At 38.3% G+C, this 17503-nt stretch overlaps 1 protein-coding gene across 17 annotated transcripts in view; it reads left to right on the plus strand.

Moving 5' to 3' along the window:
- Dmd (dystrophin) overlaps positions 1-17503 on the plus strand; it is a 2465896-nt gene that overhangs the window by 2347168 nt on the left and 101225 nt on the right. For all 17 annotated transcript variants that reach the window (XM_051140917.1, XM_051140916.1, XM_051140911.1 and 14 more), the window contains one exon: positions 4640-4714. In XM_051140917.1, the coding sequence (XP_050996874.1) occupies positions 4640-4714 (75 nt within the window). The remainder of the gene's footprint in view (positions 1-4639; positions 4715-17503) is intronic.

Raw genomic sequence — 17503 nt, forward strand, 5'->3', positions numbered from 1 at the left:
TAGAGGGAGATGGATTGCTCTGAGTTTGAGGACAGCCTGGTCTACAAAGTGAGTCCAGGACAGCCAAGACTAAACAGAGAAACCTTGTCTCAAAAAACAAACAAAAAATAGGAAAAAATCTTAATATGTTGTAGGCAGGGCAGGGATCCATTTAATGCCATAAAATGACTCTAACTATAAACTGGTTCAGAGCACCTTCAAAGTTAAAAAATGATGACTGGGGAAAAGGACTAAGGGGAAAAAGATGATGTTGTGAGCAGAGACTAAAGGATCATAAGAAGGTATCTGACAGGTTTCTCTTTATCCTTGTCTTGGCTGCCAGGTTATAATGAAAGCAGGTGGCCAAAGAAACACTGCCACATAGGAACATCATAAAGTAGGTAACAAATAACCTCCCAACTTGTACCAAAGGCACAGCTGAGTTATAGCTGTAGTGTTTTGAGTGCTTTTGGTGAGACTTGGTAGACCACAGTCTTTCAACACAGTGGTTCTTAGAGTGTGGTCCATGGACCAGCAACATCAGCATTACCAAAAGCTTGTTAGGAATGTAGCTTTTTAAGTTCTGTCCTAGATCTATGGAATTAGGAAGTCTAGAGTGAGAGGAGAGGGACTGGGAAATATGTGTTTTGAAACTACCTGTCCAGATATATTCAAATTTGAAAAACCATTGAACTTACACTAAGGACTCTCAGGCAACCAAGAATCCATTGAGCAACAGTTAGACAGTGCTAAGTTCAGCTTAGGGTATCATTGCTATAAATGCAGGACCTGTGGTTCTTCTTGCTGATGTAGTTTATTTTACTCATGTGTAATAATATTAATATATATGTTAAAAAGAAACATAATAAAATCTTTTTAAAAAATGTAAGACCTGCTAAAATGGTCTTTGACCCTGTTAATATAAAGGCAGGCAATATTTTAAAATTTTCAACAGTGTTCATATTTTGCTTACCACTAATAAGAACAACACTAGCCCATCTAACATTAATTATGATAATTAATGAAATCCCCAGTGTAATAGGAGCTAAATATAGCTGCAGCACTTTACAGTAGCTGCCTCTCCAGTGAGGCTTTTTGATTAATTGCTAGCCAGCCACCCCTGGAGTATGCATTCCTGATTAAGACAACTGACCACCTCTACAGTGTACTGTACACTATCACATTAATACATCATGTTGCACTGTCTACCTGAAGGGTATTTTAACTCTTAAAATTGACAGTATTAAAGCATAATTTAAACACCATAAAACATTTCCATTCTAAGTGTATAGTTTTGCCAAACATACAGTCATGTAACCACTACACCAATCAAAATCAATACTGTAACCACCTAGATCATATCTGTAGCTTTCTATGAATAAAACATTCCACGTCTATACTATGGTAGGTTACCATTTGTCCATAGGTTTAACTTGTATAAATTTATGTAAAATATTTATGTAAATTTTATGTAAAACTAGTTGTGTGGTTTTTAGATTGCTTTTTTGTTAAATTCTCAGTAGTTATTTTCCTTTTACTGTATGTCACTATCTATTATGTGATTATCACAGGTTGTTAATTTGTTTTTCTATTCCTTTGTTTTCCAGTGTGGAGAGGTTATGAATAAAGCTGTGGACATTCATGTTCCAGTCTTTTTGTGAACATGTATTTTTGTTTATTTTTTCATAAACATTTATGAATGCAGGCCATAAGATAAATATATTTAATTTTGTTAGACATTCATAATATGGGGATGAAGAAATGGCTCAGAGGTTAAGAGCACTTGCTGCATTTTCACAGGACCCAGGATCAGTTTTCAGCACCCACATGGTAGCTCAAAACCACCCACAACTCCAGTTCCAGGGGGTCTGATGCCCTATTGTGTTCTCTATCTAGGCACCAGTCACACATGTGATACACAGATGTTCATACACATTAAATAAAAGTAAATAAATCTTTAAAGAAAAAAACAAGACAAAGAAAGAAACAGCTAGTGTAACTTTCCAAAGTTGTACCATTTTGTGTCATTCTGGATATTCCTTACTTAGTCTTGTCTTTATTAGGTATTGCCAGTCCTTAAAATATATGCTGAATATTTAAATGTAACTTATAGAGATCCTTTTCTTCTCTCTAATTTAAATGTAGGCCTTTATGTTTGGTTTCTGCAAAGTTAATAATGTTGATCCAGGTGACTGAGATACAGATGAAAATATTTGTTTCCTTACTCTAGAATTAGTGGTATGAATAACATCTGGCTATGGTGGTTATGTTGCCTTTCTTTTGTTTATTTACTCCATCTGTCAGTCAGTTCTCTGCCTGTATTGGATCTGCTTTTTTCAGAGAGCAGTTGTAGATCAAGTTGCTAAGAAATAGTACAGGTGGCAGGAGTCTTCTTTACAAGGAGCCTTTTGGAACTGAGTTTCTGAAACATACATACATAAAAACCCTAGAAAAGAAATATAGCCTTGTGCAGACTTGAAGAAGCACATAGTCCAAATACAGCCTTCAGGTAGATGACTTGACTTTTAGGGACTTATAGACAGGCAGCTGTAGAAAACAGTACGCTAAATTGTTGAGTTCTTACTCCTTGCGGAATATCAGAAGTATACCTTATAATATGAAGCTAATTGTCAGAAAAGCTTCCTCCTGCAGGAGATGGGAACAAATACAGAGACCCATAGTTAGACATCATGCGGGGGGGGGGACAGAGACACACAGAGAGACACTTTGGAACACACAGCTCTAAATGAGATATCTGTATCAAATCCCTCCCCTCAGAGCTCAGAGGTCCCTGGGAAAGATAAGGTAGAAAGAATGTAGAGCCAGAGTGGATGGAGGACACCAAGAAAAACAAGTCCCTCTAAGTCAACCTCTGAACGCTCATATGAGCTCACAGAGACTGAGCAGCATACACAGGCCCTATCCAGGTCTGCACTACATTCCCTGTGTAATATTATAGCTTTCAGGTTAGTGCTTTTATGGGATTCCTGAAGGAGTGGGTCTCTGATTCCTGTGCCTTCTCTTGGGCTCTTTTTCTTCTGTTGGTCTTTCTTGTACAACCTGGATGTGATAATTTTTGTTTTACCTTATTATATTTGATTTTTTATATTTAAAAAAAATGAATGAAAACCTAGACATCATGGTAAAGGTTAATAACTGTCACTTACATTTCCTGGGAGAGGGAAAAATCAGTTTTCTCCAGTAGAGTAACATTGGGTATATCAACCATTCCAGGCCAGGCCTCATGTTTGTGAGTAGTTGACAAAATTAAAATGGACTCCACAATTTGTTTTGTGTGCTTTTATTTGGTTACAATTTGGTGCGTTTTTCTTCCTCTTCCTCTTCCTCTTCTTCTTCTTCTTCTTCTTCTTCTTCTTCTTCTTCTTCTTCTTCTTCTTCTTCTTTTTCTCTCTGTCTCTGTCTCTGTCTGTCTCTCTCTCTCTCTGTTGTGTTTAATTTTCTTTGGGGGGGGGATTTTGATGTTGTATTGAGATTTTTCTTTTTGAGGAAGAACTTAAAGTTGGAAGAGTAGGAAGGAGGAGAAGATCTAGAAGGAGCAGGGAATAATATGATCAAATATATTTAAATTTAAAAATTGTTTTAAATAATAAAAATAAAATGAATATATAGCCAGTTGCTAGTCGAAAATTACAAAATTATATTTAGCAGGAATAAGTTCAAGAAATCTCTTCTGTAAAAATAATTAAAGTAGATGCTAAATTTAAAAGAGCAAGTGAGGAAACATGAAAAGCTTGGAGGGAAGAAAGGGGGCATGGGAATGATGTTAATGTAGTATACACATGAAATTCTCAAAAATTAAGAAATTATTCTATTGTGACTATAATTAATGGTGATGTATCCTTGAAAATGCAAACAGGGTGGATGGATATTAAGTATTCTCATGACAGAAATAATAATGATATTTGGTAATACATGCTAATTACCTAAACTTAATCATAGCACTGTGGGCTTTTATACTTCAGACATCATATTTTACATGACAAATATGTGCAATAATAGGTCAATTTTTAAAAAACTAAAGAAAAAATGTTGAAATTGATTTTAGTTTAAGTTATATTAAAACATATAAATGCAGGGCTCATCAACATGCTTGGAATGCTAACAGTATATGTTCTGCATTTATGGCTTGTTATGATTTATTTATTCAGTTTTATAACTTTTTAAAATTTCTTTTTCACACTAAACATATGTACCTTTTATAATGAGACAGTTGGAGTGCTGATCGTTGAGTTTTCTGTTCTTATAGCAATTTCAGTAGTGTATTCCTTCTTTTTCTTTAATCTTGTGCAGCAGACATTTACTATAGTAGATCCAGATTACAATCTAGAAAGGAAAACAATCTTGTCCTCCATTTCGCTCTTGGGAGCTAGCAGTGCATGAATGGCCCGCAGGCTCTGCTGCTGCAGTCCTTCACATACCAAGCTGGCCTCACTGTCGAAGGGCGGAAAGATTGGTTTTTCTTTTTTCCTTAACGCTAAGTGAACAGAATTTCACCTTATAAAGCTTGGCACATAAGCACAAGGTTTTTTTTCTAGCCTATTATTGTGAGTTTTGTAGCTGTTGGCAAGCCATCAGGGGTTTCCTCTGTGCTTTCTGATGAAATAACAAATGATCTTTGTCTTCCTCCTTTTTTCTTCAGCTGACCTGAATAATGTCAGGTTCTCCGCTTACAGGACTGCCATGAAGCTCCGAAGACTGCAGAAGGCCCTTTGCTGTAAGTATTAGCCAGTATTTGAAGGCCTCAATCATTTTTCTTTGATCAAAGAATGAGTACTAGAGATTTTTCACAACTTTTACATCCTTGAGTCACAATGTCATTTTGCCAGATAAAAGTCATTCTTTAAAGTCCTTGGCTTACTATCTACCTAGACTATTTTGTTGGATTAGAAGACCTATCGCTGGAAGTGTTCAACTATTGTTAAACTGATATTAATACATTTTGGTTTTGCAATGAGTAGCATTTACCCAATTTTTCTTTGTGAAAGTTACAGTATCTCTCCCTTTCTCATTATATCATCATTTTATAAAGGAGATTTAGTAGTAGAGGAACATTATCAGAACCAAGTTCACAGATATGTGTCATTTGCTTTTTTAATGCTGAGGTTCAGATGAATGTTATGATAGAAGAAAGATGATTGGATCCTCTGTTTGTTTGTTTTTCCGGGAAGGATTTCTCTGTGTAGCCCTGGCTATCCTGGAACTAGCTCTGTCTACCAGGGCTGCCTGCTGGGATTAAAGGCAATAACACCATGTCTGGCTAGATTCTTTTTAAAAAGTCATGTATCTTCGTTAAAATTCTGAAATGTAACATGGATTTTTTGTTACATGGATATTTTATCAACAAATGAATTATGGATAATATTGTTTGAGTGTCAATATACATTAAGGATAGTCCATGAAATAGATAGGCACACATACTACCACAAAGAAATTTAGAATGTAATGAGGGATGCCCAAGGTATATGTGAAAATCTGGAGACAAACAGATGTACATAAAAGTTGTCATCAATTATGATCATGATGGGTAAACAGTGATTATTGTCTCTACTTTCAGTCTGAGGCACTGAGGACAGATGAACAGATAATTGGATTGTCACATTTAGCTTTGCGGCACACTGTGTGAACACTGGCTTTGCCCAGAGGACGTTCATGGGAATTCATGTTCTCTAAGCCATATCAGTCCAGGAACATAGGTAGAGCTCACTCTAGGAAGAGTGTTCTAGTCACAGGGAGGGAAGGCTGTGTTCTGAGGCTTGGAGCCTAAAGAGAGCAGAAAGTACTCGGGAACTGAAATTACTTCAGCAATGGCTACTGTGCAGAATTCCAAGAAGGGCTATTGTGAAATATTAGGCTGGAGAGAGAAACAGGAGACAGATTGTAAAGAGCTTTTTAAACCAAAGTTAAAGACATTAGAGGGAGCTATTCAAGTGATTTTGTCGGGGATGGCATGGTTAAAATTTCACTTAGAAAAACACATTCTAGCTGTTGAACAAAGCATGAATTGAGGGGTTAAACCACTGACAGGAAACCGATCTGTTACAGAATTGAAGCCAGCAATATGGTGGCCTGAATAAGACTGGAGGGTCATTTCAATATATAGATTGGTGATCTAAGCCTTAGTGATTTATTTGATGTGGTAGGTGGAGAGAAATCAAGGAAGGAAGAAGTCATGGGTTCTTGGTGTGGGCTTGGATAGTATTGTTCAGTATAACGTACAATACTGAGGAGAACTATAAAAGCAATATTTAGCAATCACAAACATGGAGCTACTGACTGCTTAGATTAAGTCTGGAAAGGTTAGGATAGGAGAGAGAGAGAGAGAGAGAGAGAGAGAGAGAGAGAGAGAGAGAGAGAGAGAGAGAGAGAGAGAGAGAGAGAAAGAAAGAGAAGGAGAGAGAGAGAGAGAAGGAGAGAAGATGGGGTGTGTCATTTAGTACAGAGTTCAGCAACCAGGAAAACTGAGTATAAAGGCATGGTTAGGAGTTCACTAGGAAGCTCCAAGAGATTGTAGTGCCACAGCATGGGAAGAAAGGAGGGACCTGTCATTAAGGTCAGAGGATGTTGGTAACAATGCCCATTGTAAATAGCAACAGAGAGATCCTTGGTAATTTTGGTGAAGGTAATACACTGAGCAGCTTAAAAGTGAACTAAACATATAGATGGCAGGTATTTGCCTACTCTTAGAGACCTTTAAGTTACAAAAAGGACGAAAGAATGGTTGTCACAAATTAGAGATGACTAAGGAAATAAAAATGATTTGCTTAAGAGGAGAGGATAAACATGGGCAAGATATGGGTAGGTAGCCTAGAGCCAAACAAAATGAAGACACTTCTATGCTACTGCCGTACCACAAAGAAGGATACATGCAGCTTCTAGGTAACCAAAAAAATTGGCAGCATGAAGGCAATGGAACCCCATCTAAAGACAAGTGGTTCCTGTGTGGAGTTCAAGAACCATAATGACACAGATAACAGCGGGAGGAAATAAAGCTGGCACTGACCTTTGTCTTTGTGCAGAACAAGAGGAGGCTAAGTTAAAAACCAGCCTTAGGGGACTCAAGCTGCTGAGTGATTCTTCTGTGATTCTTCTTTACCAGGACCAAGAAGTCAGAAGCTGCACACCTCAGTCCTAGAACAGGCAGGTGACAGCTAGGTAGGGGTCCTGAGGGCTTGGGTAAACAATGATTAGAATATTGTATTTCAGGGCTGTGTTGAGTAGAGGAAGCTACAAAATTAGGTAGAATTTAGCAATTAGGAGGTAGAGGGATCACAAGGGAAAGTAAGCCAGGAAGAGTTAGCAGTGAAATTGTGTTCAAGAAGGAGACATTGCTGAACCCTACTTCCAAAGAGGAACCACTTTACATGATTATGTCTGGGCTAAGGGCATTTAGGTGGGTGGCAAGGTGAATTAGGTATGAATTTTTACGGAGGTATAATAGAAAGTTACGATATTGAAAAGCTAGAGTTATAAGCATGCATGAGTCCTATTGGCATGAATGAATTGTCCATGCTAATACTAAAATCACTCCAATTTGGGGACAGAACTGAGAAACACTGAATATAAACCTTGGCCACTAAGTTTTTTTGGGAACAAAGATATCCAACCCAGAGGTCCTCAAAAGTGGGAGGTACTATAGTCAAGGAACTATTGTTATATGATTGTCAGATAGAGATAGAAGTGCCCTAGAAGTGAAATTTTGGAGGAAAGACCAGGTAGGTTCTTTTTCTTCTCATATTAGTGTTTGTAGTGCTTAACACAGAACTGAGCAGAGAGCACAGCTTTCTGTTTTCATAGAATGAATACATGGAGGAAGTCCAATGGAAGATTCCATTGCCTTACAAGCTTATAGCCTGAAGTTATCATTTTCAGGTGTATGGCTGCCAAGTTTAAGTAGTTAATAAAAGGCTCCCCATGCCTAGGATTTCCTTGGGGACCTGGTTAATGAATCATAGCATGCACAAAGGAGGTTGGGGTAGGGTGGAGTCAAGGGGCTGAACAGAGAAAGTCTTCTGTCTTTTTTTCTTCTCTTGACCCTGCCCCATCCCAGAGATACTGCTTTCCTTTGATAAAAAGGAGAATTATGAACTAGTTATTATAAAGTGCTATAGAATATTCCTGTAAGATCCCAAAAGTTCAAAGGAGGTAACCAGCTGTTCCAGGTTATACTATGACAAAACTCAGAAATAGACTAGGTGGAAATGTCTCTAATGTCTTATGACTATTATCCCTTTTCATAGCTGCCTGGGAATTATTTCAACATTATTCAGTTTTTATGGTGAAAAAGTCCTATTCATTGTCTTTTATTTCTTTGTATGTCAAAATTTTGGTAAACATTGGGAAAGTGGAGGAGGTAGATATTGTAAAAAAAAAAAAGTACATTAGCCATTTAAGGTGATAGCCTTGTAATACACTTAAGCTCTGAATGAAGGATGATTTTGTTGAATTTTCACTTTTAAGCAGATTTGAAATTCTCAGCGTTTCTTTTCAGAACTTCACTCTTATTTGAAAAAAAAATCAAGGATAGCAAAATTAGAGTGTATTTATCTAAATTAGGTACTGAATTCTTAAGAATGCATGGATAATGCCATGCAGACTATGGCCCATGTGCAGTGAGAACAGAGTGAAAAGTTTTGCCAATCCGTTTACTTTTGAAAAACATGTGTGGTCCAATTCCTTAGTGAATATTCAATAGGAGATTTAAGAACTTCCTTCAAATTTTGTATTTGCTTAGGTTTATCTTCTAGGTCTTTTTTATTTCTATGCCTGCAAAAGGCGGATAAAGAGCTATTGTACTTGATCTAAGCAAGTGAAACTTGCCCTGGCTAGTTTTTCCTACCAGTGTCTGCTTCTATTATGTCTTACATTAATGGAAATTAGTGATGTTATCTCAGTGATTTCTTGATACCAGTGAAGAGACTGAATTACAGATGCCTTGGAAAATATACCTAGCCTCCTCTATAAAGCAATTGATCCTTTTAAAAAACTTTCCAATCAAAGTTCAATATTACAGAAAACTAAATATTTTATCTACTATAGAGAATATGCTACATAAGTTCTGAGCATCACCATTGACTCACAACGGCCCCTAGTTTATAATCATTTTTATATTGCATGAGTCTATATGCTTTTCTGTACATTGTGAATAAAAGTTAAAGTTGATAGATAAGCAGAAATAAATTGAAAATCTTGCTAAGAAGGACTTGTAAGCTGGTTCACATGCTTGATAACATGGGGAAAGTATGAAGACGAGAATGTAAGCTTTTCATTTTTTCCATGGTTCTGATGACACTTCATTAACAGGTATCTTCTATAATTAAAAGGCTAACCAACTCTCAAGATCAGAAATAAAATTGTATTTAACAAAGCAAGTATATTTAGTTTATTAGTGTGTAGGGGGTTGGAGAGAGCCCAAACCACAGTGCTAAATATATGACAGTTGATAAATGTGAAAAATACTTTTCTTGCAACAAAACATTGAGAATAATTTGCCTCTGCTTAGCAACTAGATCCTAAATTATAGATATGTGGTACAGTATAGAGTTGTCTGAATAAAGCCAAAACTTCTAGATCTGGCTTTACGAAGACTAAGAGTGGGCTAAAGGTGGCTAAAGAAGGCATTAGGCAGGGTTAGGTTGGAGAAGAAGACTCACAGGGTCCACAATAACATGGCTTATACACCTGCAGCTTGTTGCTAGAAAAAGCTGCAACACAGTAGCATTGAAAACAGGACGTGGATCCTCAGCCATACACTGCCTTGCAACAAGTGCTCCCAAGGAACAGAATTATTTTGTCCTCCATCTACATATAGTATTTCCATGTAAATTAGAGGGCATATCTCTGTTATAAGAATTTAAAATATCTTGAAGACATGGCAAACAATGCTTTTGAAAGTATGCTACTTTACAGATACTGGCACCTCAAAGAGAAAGAAGTTATGTGAAATCACTCATGTATCTTCTGGGAGAAGTACTGAGGTCTTGTAAGTCTCTCTGTCCATGTATTGCAGAACAGGAAAAGAGCTGGTTGGTCTTCAGTCCTAAAGTTGTGGGATCAAAGGGCAACTTTGTAGGCTCCATTATCCAGTGAGCACTGGTTTTATTTGTTCATTTTCTAGGCACCTTTCTGTATTTGTCCTTCCTTCTGGAATTGGATACCCTCAAAGTATTGTTGTTCTTACACTAGGACTCAAATAGCTCTTTCCTCATTTAACCTTTACTATTTAAGAGTAAATTCTACCTGGCCACGTATTCCTAGTCCAGCCCCTAATTACATGTTTTCTAAAATAGTTCTTTCAGAGTTTTCTACTTGTTTTGAGCATATTTACTCTCCTTTCACACTTCTTCCCAGGTCTACCCATTGTTTTTTTTTTAAACACATAAAATGTTATGTTCTTCTATTTTCTTTTTTCTTTCTTTCTTTTCTTTTTTCTTTCTTCCTTTTCATAAAACTCTTCTAGAACAAATCATGATGCCCAGATAGTCTCCAATGTGTGGTCTTCCACTGGACTGTGCTCAACTTATAAAGGATACACCCAGAGAAAACTCTCTCTCAAAGCAGCCAACAATTGCCATTCATTCCATAGCTGGGGATGGGATTGTGTGCCTGACTCTTCTTTCTATGCTGTAATGGATTCTGGGTTGAACTCGTACAGGTTTTGTGCATGAAGTCACAATCTCTCTGAGTTCATATGTGCCGCTGCCCTGCCGTGTCCCAGAAAATGCTTCCTTGTAGTTATCTATTACATCTGACTCTATGTAACCTTTCTGTACTCTCTTTGGCAATGATCCCTGAGCTCTGGGAGGAGTGAGATATATATCCTTTAGGAATGAGCATTGTACAGTCTCTTATTCCATGTACTTCCTCCATTTGTGAGTCTCTGTGTTAATCACCATCTATTGCAAACAGGACCCTCTCAGATGAAGGTTGAGAGATGCATTGACCTATGAGTACATTGATTAGTCATTAGGATGTAGTTTAATAACATGTTCGTTTAACACCATAATGATAATCAGATCTCTCCTAGGGCCTATATCCTGCTTAGCCATAATTTCTTGACCTGTTAATAGTGCAAGGTATGAATTTTATCATATGACATAGGACTTGAATCCAATCAGAAAATGTCATTATTTCCATAATGTTCATGCCACTATTGAACCAGTGCGCATGTTTTACCAAGCTGCACACTTGAGTCATAGAACATCAAATCAAGCTGGTACAGACCTTGAAGCTTTATCCCTTTCTGGGATGGCTTTCATAGTGCTGGAAGGTGCAATGTAAGCTAGAAGAAGAAAAAAGTAGTTACCTATTATATTCACATGCAAACCTTGCAACTTACAAGTGTCTTCTATTTCACCTGCTCCAGTACTTTTGTCTACCAAATGTATTGTTTTTGTTAAGATAAACATTGAAAGAACTGGAAAGGGGCAGCTAGATGGATCAGCCAGTAAAGGCATTTGTATTTATGCCAACAACTGGAGTTTTATCCTGGGGACTCACATAACAGAAGGAGAGACCCAACTCTCCCTATGATCTCCATACATGTACTGTGGCACAGGCATTCTCCACTTGACAAAATTAAATAAATGTACTAATATTTTTAAAATGAATTAAAATTGATGCACAAAAAATCCCTTCTCTTCCAGGCTAAAATCATAGGCATAATAGTCACTCCTACGTAGGATGTAGCTTAGGAATGCCACAAAAATTTCCATGATTAAAATCAAACTTCAATCTTCTGATTTTCATTCTAAGGAAGGTAGCCCCACCAAATTAGACATAATACTGCCTCTGTAATCCAGGTGTTCAATTCATCCCCCCACCCACTTATAGATGTATACACACAGTAATAGAGCAGAAAAGGTTTTCATCATGTAATATGTCCCCTGGATGGGAAGGCCTGGTGGCACTCAGAGGAAGAATAGCAGGCTACCAAGAAGAGACTTGATACCCTATGAGCATATACAGGGGGAGGAGGTCCCGCTCAGTCACAGTCATAGGGGAGGGGAATAAGGGGAAGCAGGAGGGAGGGAGGAATGGGAGCATACAAGGGAGGGGATAACAATTGAGATGTAATATGAATAAATTAATGAAATATTATAAAATATTAAACAGGTAACATGCAGCATGCAAACCTTTTACTGTATCCTCAATACTGTTCTTAAATTTTCATTGTCATAATTAATGGCCACAGTGTTGATTCAGATTGTGACAAGTCACTCTTCTCAATATTTGACTGCATACATATTCTTATGGTATACTTCCTAGCACAGATGCTTAAAAACTAATATATCCTATGAATCAAGAGTCAAAAGACAGAGTCATATTTAATGCTGTTTCATGAAGGGAGAGTCACAGGCAGAGCTATCATTCCTTCATTCGTGTTATTTCTTCCGTTCCTAGCTTCCTCACTTCTTAGTTATTTAAAAGGGTGAAAGTTTTAATGAAACCTTTCAACTAAGGAGGATATGAGTCAAAGCTAAAGGAGTATTCCTTCTCACATTTACCAATCTTGCATTATATTTCCTCTTAGGAAAAAAAGACATACTTGGTGGCTTCCTTACCCTCAACATCAGTCTCTCTTTTTTTCCTTTGCTGATAGTTTTAATCCAAATCTTAGCCCCCTAATGTACATGTGTATTCCTTTGGATTTAGCCACTGTGTTGGTCCTTGTTGATGGTAGTAAGATAAGACATTTCCGGGCTTCTTTTTAGTCCATTATCAAGGGCAATAGCTGTCGCTCTAATGAGACCAGAGATTGGATTATTCGGCCCTTTAGGAAACCAAACATTTATTACAGTTTCAGTTAGGCTTAATACTGGAAAGAAATAATCTATTCCATAGATGCCTATGGAATTTATGTAGTTAAGTTTGAATATTTGTATTTTCTTGTTTTGTCATAGTATTAATTTGATTTCTGTTACTGTGCTAACCACCATGATTAAAGGCTACTGGGCATGGTAGTTGTTTCATCTTTTAACTCCAAGGTCACAGTCCATTACTGAGGTAACTAAGAGTAGGAACTCAATGTAGGAACTGAAACAGAAGCCATGGAGGAATGCTGTTTACTGGGTTGATTGATCTCCTTGGCTTGCTCAGTCTGCTTGTTTGTTTGCTTGCTTGTTTTATGCATCCCAGGACTACTTGCTCAGGAGTGGAACTACCCACAGGGGGCTGGGTCCTGTCACATGAATCATTAATCAAGAAGATTCACCACAGGCCTGTGCACAGGTTAATTTGATGGAGGCATTTTCTCAACTGAGGTTGCCTCTTCTCAGATGACCCGAGCTTGTATTAAGTTGACAAAAAGTAACCACCTTAGCAATATTGCCAGCGATAGAGACTGTATTATAGATCAGCCAGGAAGTACTTGGTTTGGCATCCATCAAATAGAAAACTGTGATGGACGGAACAGATACCAGTAACTCCCTTCCTTGAATTATCTTTTTAGTTGTAATTTGGTCCCCTGGGAGTAGCCCATCTGTCAGAGGTAATATTTACTCAGATTTCTCTGTTTGCAGCTCCACCATGGGTCAGAGAACTTGAAAGTCAGTGGAAGGAGATTCTGCTCTCCCTTTAGCCTTTGCTAATTCAGCCAAGAAATTACAGTTTTCATCAGCACTATTATCAATATGCAGATCCATTTTAATGCATTATGTTAACTTCTTCAGTTGGAGTTCTTATTCTGGACTCTACTAGAAAATTGCATTTTCAACCATAATGAAATCCAAAGCCTGTGCTACTACAAGCTAAGGGTAGCTTGCCAACAAGCACCAACAATTTATTCACTGATTTTCTTTCTATGTAATGTGTTAGTTAATACTATTTTAGTTAAGAATGGGTTATGAATCCTGAAGATGCTCTCAGTTCTGACACTGACTACAATAATAGTGGCAGGTAGACATTCAGTTGTTAGGAGGGACTTCAGGAGCCAAATGGTGTTTGCAAATCTACAGTTCTTTTTATGATCAAGATACCATGTACCAACTACACCAAAATAAGATATGCTTCACAGCTACTGTCTGCATGCATCACAGTATGCTCCAGAGACTAAGTGACTCTTTATAAGAGCCACACCAAGGCACATTTTGTTTCTTCCATCGAGAGCCACTGCTGTGAACACAAGCACTTTGGAAAACCAGGAGAACAACCTAGAGTTTTGCTTAGGAATCCTGTATCTCGATGATAGCCCACCATCAATACTGGATCCTAACCAGGACTCCTCTCAGTTATCCTGTTGTTGTCCCATGTCATGGAGATCCTACAGCTTTGGATCTGCAGGACAGACATTTCACGAGCTCTAACAGTTCATAGGTGGGGAATATAATGGGGGAGGGCAACTCAAAGCCTTGGATCTGAGCCAAAGTGATAGCTGAGTTGGTCAGCCTCTCTCCTGCTCAAGGAGAATTCTCCAGCACTGCCCCAGCTGGCACATCCTCCCCCGTGCCACCAGGACCTATACTATGCTGTCACCCTCTTTCTCTCTCATCCTTAGGGTGTGAGGGGGACTCACCCAAGCCTTTGCCACCAGGGCTAGCTTTACTGTGCTGCCCAGGCAAGGGGCTGGGGCCTGCTCAACACAGTGCCACAGATGGAAGTCCAGACGAGAAATGTCAGTGTGGACTTTGCTGGTAATAGCAGCCTGGGACATCAACATAAACCCTGGCTGAAATAGGACCCAGACATGGCCCCAGGAAGCATCATGGGCCCTGGTTGTCCCCATGGCCTCAGATGGCAGCACAGACCACTCACAGATCAACATATACCCCCAGAGCAACACAGCTCTCAGACATCTACATGGCCTCTTGTGGAAGCCCAGACCATGGACACCCACTTGGCTTTTAGTGGTAACTCGAATAACACACATTAACACAAATTCCAACTGCAGCAGGACCACAGACCCAGACATGGCTTAGCCCAGCAAAGACATTACCATGGCCTCAGGTGTTGTGCAGGCTCCTCACATCCACCTAAACCTCACCAGCAGAGTCTCTAGTCCCACTTTTCTCCACAGTATAGGAAGCCCTTGCTTTGCTTTCTCTCCCATCTTTCCACCATCTACCCCATCTTTCCCTTCTCTCCATCGCACATTCCACAAGAGTGGCACCTGTGGCAAGCACTTGAGAGTCTTTCTTCCAGCTGACCCCTACACTGAATAATTTTGGTTGGTTGTTTGAGACATCATTTCATGTAGCCACAGCTGGGCTCAGATTTCCTATGTACTTGACTGACCTTGAACTCCTGATCCTCTGACCTCTCAAGTGCTAGGGTTCCTGGTTTCTACCACCATCCTGCGTGCACTCAAAATGTTTGTTTTGGAAATATATGATATAGTTTCAGCAAGAATCTCCTCTTGTCATGTGCCTTCTGTTCCCTGAGCCAGGAAAGTCGGGCTCTTCAGTTCTCACACCATTAATGAGCATCAGCACATAGTATTTAGCCTGTCAGCTTGGGGTTCTGTGCAGAGTACAGGAGTTTTTTCTCACTCAGCAACTTTCAGTGCTTCTTTTTTCTCTCACTACTTACTAGTATGGCATTCAGATGGATTTTTCTGTCCTCTAAAGTCAGTAAAGACCTCTTTTTCTTACCATAATTCTGCCTCTCCATGTCATTTTATAGATTTTTAAAATAGTTCTAAGCACCTGTAATTCTGTGAAAGGTGCAACAAATAAAGAACTTTTCTTAGTTTCTTCTTTGTGACTTCTAGAGAAAGGCCCAGTATTGATGTTTGCGTATGTATTTATTTTTCACTCTTAATTTTTTTCATACATTGTTTTGATCATATTCTGTCCCCTCCCTCAACTCCTCCTGGATTCTCTCCACATCCAATTTCGTGTTCATTCTCTCTTTCTCAAGAAAAGAAAAAAAAAAAACCAAACAGGAAAAACAACGAAAAATAAAGAAAGGAAGAAAATTAGACAGGGTAAGCAAGTCTTCAATAGTTCCTGCCTAACAAACATGGCTGTCAGATATATTGGGCCAGAAGGCTGAAGAAGAAGCTCCAACATTATAGAGAATTTTGTTTGACTATTCAGGTAGAGAACTCTCTCTGTCAGATGTTCATTTGGAAAGCTACTAACCTACACTCCCGGCATACTCAGGTAATTGAGTTTATTCCTTCTCAAGTCTCTGATGGGGTTGAAGACCAGATAGTTTAGTTTTTCAGTTAAGCTTAGTTGTTTAGGGGTTAAGATGTTTTTAGGTCTAGATAAACGTTTTAAGTTGATAATGACGAGATATGATATTGATTTACATTCAGAATTTTAGACACACCAAGATAGAAAAGATGTTTTCTTCAAGTCTGCCAAGTACAAATAGCCAAAACTACGAATGTAACATATATATGTGTGTGTGTGTGTGTGTATCCTGATTGTTTCACAGTTCTTCTTGTTGTAGGTAGTTTACTGTATATATGTGTAATGATATAAATATACATGTAAAAATATTTAATAAAAATGTAAAAAAAGAGAAAACAAAACAAAATCCCATGGAGGTGATTTTGTGTTGACCAACTACTCCTCAGAATAGGGCCTGCTCTTGAGTTTGGTTGATATACCCAGTGTCATTTCATTGAAGAAAATGGATTCTCCCTTTGTCAGCAGGTATTAATTACAGATAGCTTATTTATTTGCAATTAATTGGTTATGGATAGGACTTTATGTTCCCTTTCCTCCATGCTGGGATTTTTGTCAGGTTTGAACCCTTGCAAGTCTTAGGCATGCTGTCACAGTCTCTGTGAGTTCATATGTGTTTCAGTACTGTTGTGTCTGGAAGACACTGTTTGCTTATAGTCATCCGTCGCCTTTGTCTCTTACAATCTTTCCACCTCTTCTAAATAAATTCCCGAGCCCAGGTTTGATGAAGATACCCCATTTAGGGCTAACCACTCCAAAGTCTCTTCCTCTCTTTACATTGTCCAGTTGTGGGTCTTTCTGTTAATATACATCTACTGCAAGGATTTGCTTATTCTCTGATGAGTGTTGAGTGAGGCACTGACCTATTGGCATAGCAATATGTTATCAGAAAACATTTTATTGCTATAGTCCTTTAACAGAATAATAGTGGTGGATTTTCTCTTATATCTATACCTATATAGTCTAGGGTTCTTGGCCACATTAGCAGGGTCATGTATGAATTTCCATATCATGAATGGTCCTTAAATCTAATTTAAAAAGTAGTTTAGTTATTCCCATAATGTTTTGCCACTACTGTCTTGCAAGCAAATCTGTGTTGTAGGTGGCAAGTCTTGTAGCTTGGTGAAATTGATGTTTGCTTCTCTCTTTAGTAGCATGAGAAGTAGGTTGCAGCACAAGAAGAAACATTAGTCAGTAGGCAAGAACCTTCTAGTTAGATACCAGCTCAGTTTCTCCATGTTTGATAAGAAAGTTGTGTGATGATATAAGATAGTCTGTGATGTCTGGGCAAAGGAGTCTATTGGACTCCTTTGGCCAGTGACAGGATGTACACTATGGAATCGATGTTTGAGCCTAGAAGAGATGGCCAGACT

The sequence above is a fragment of the Acomys russatus genome, chromosome X (assembly GCF_903995435.1).
Source record: "Acomys russatus chromosome X, mAcoRus1.1, whole genome shotgun sequence".
In the NCBI taxonomy this organism is placed as follows: Eukaryota; Metazoa; Chordata; class Mammalia; order Rodentia; family Muridae; genus Acomys; species Acomys russatus.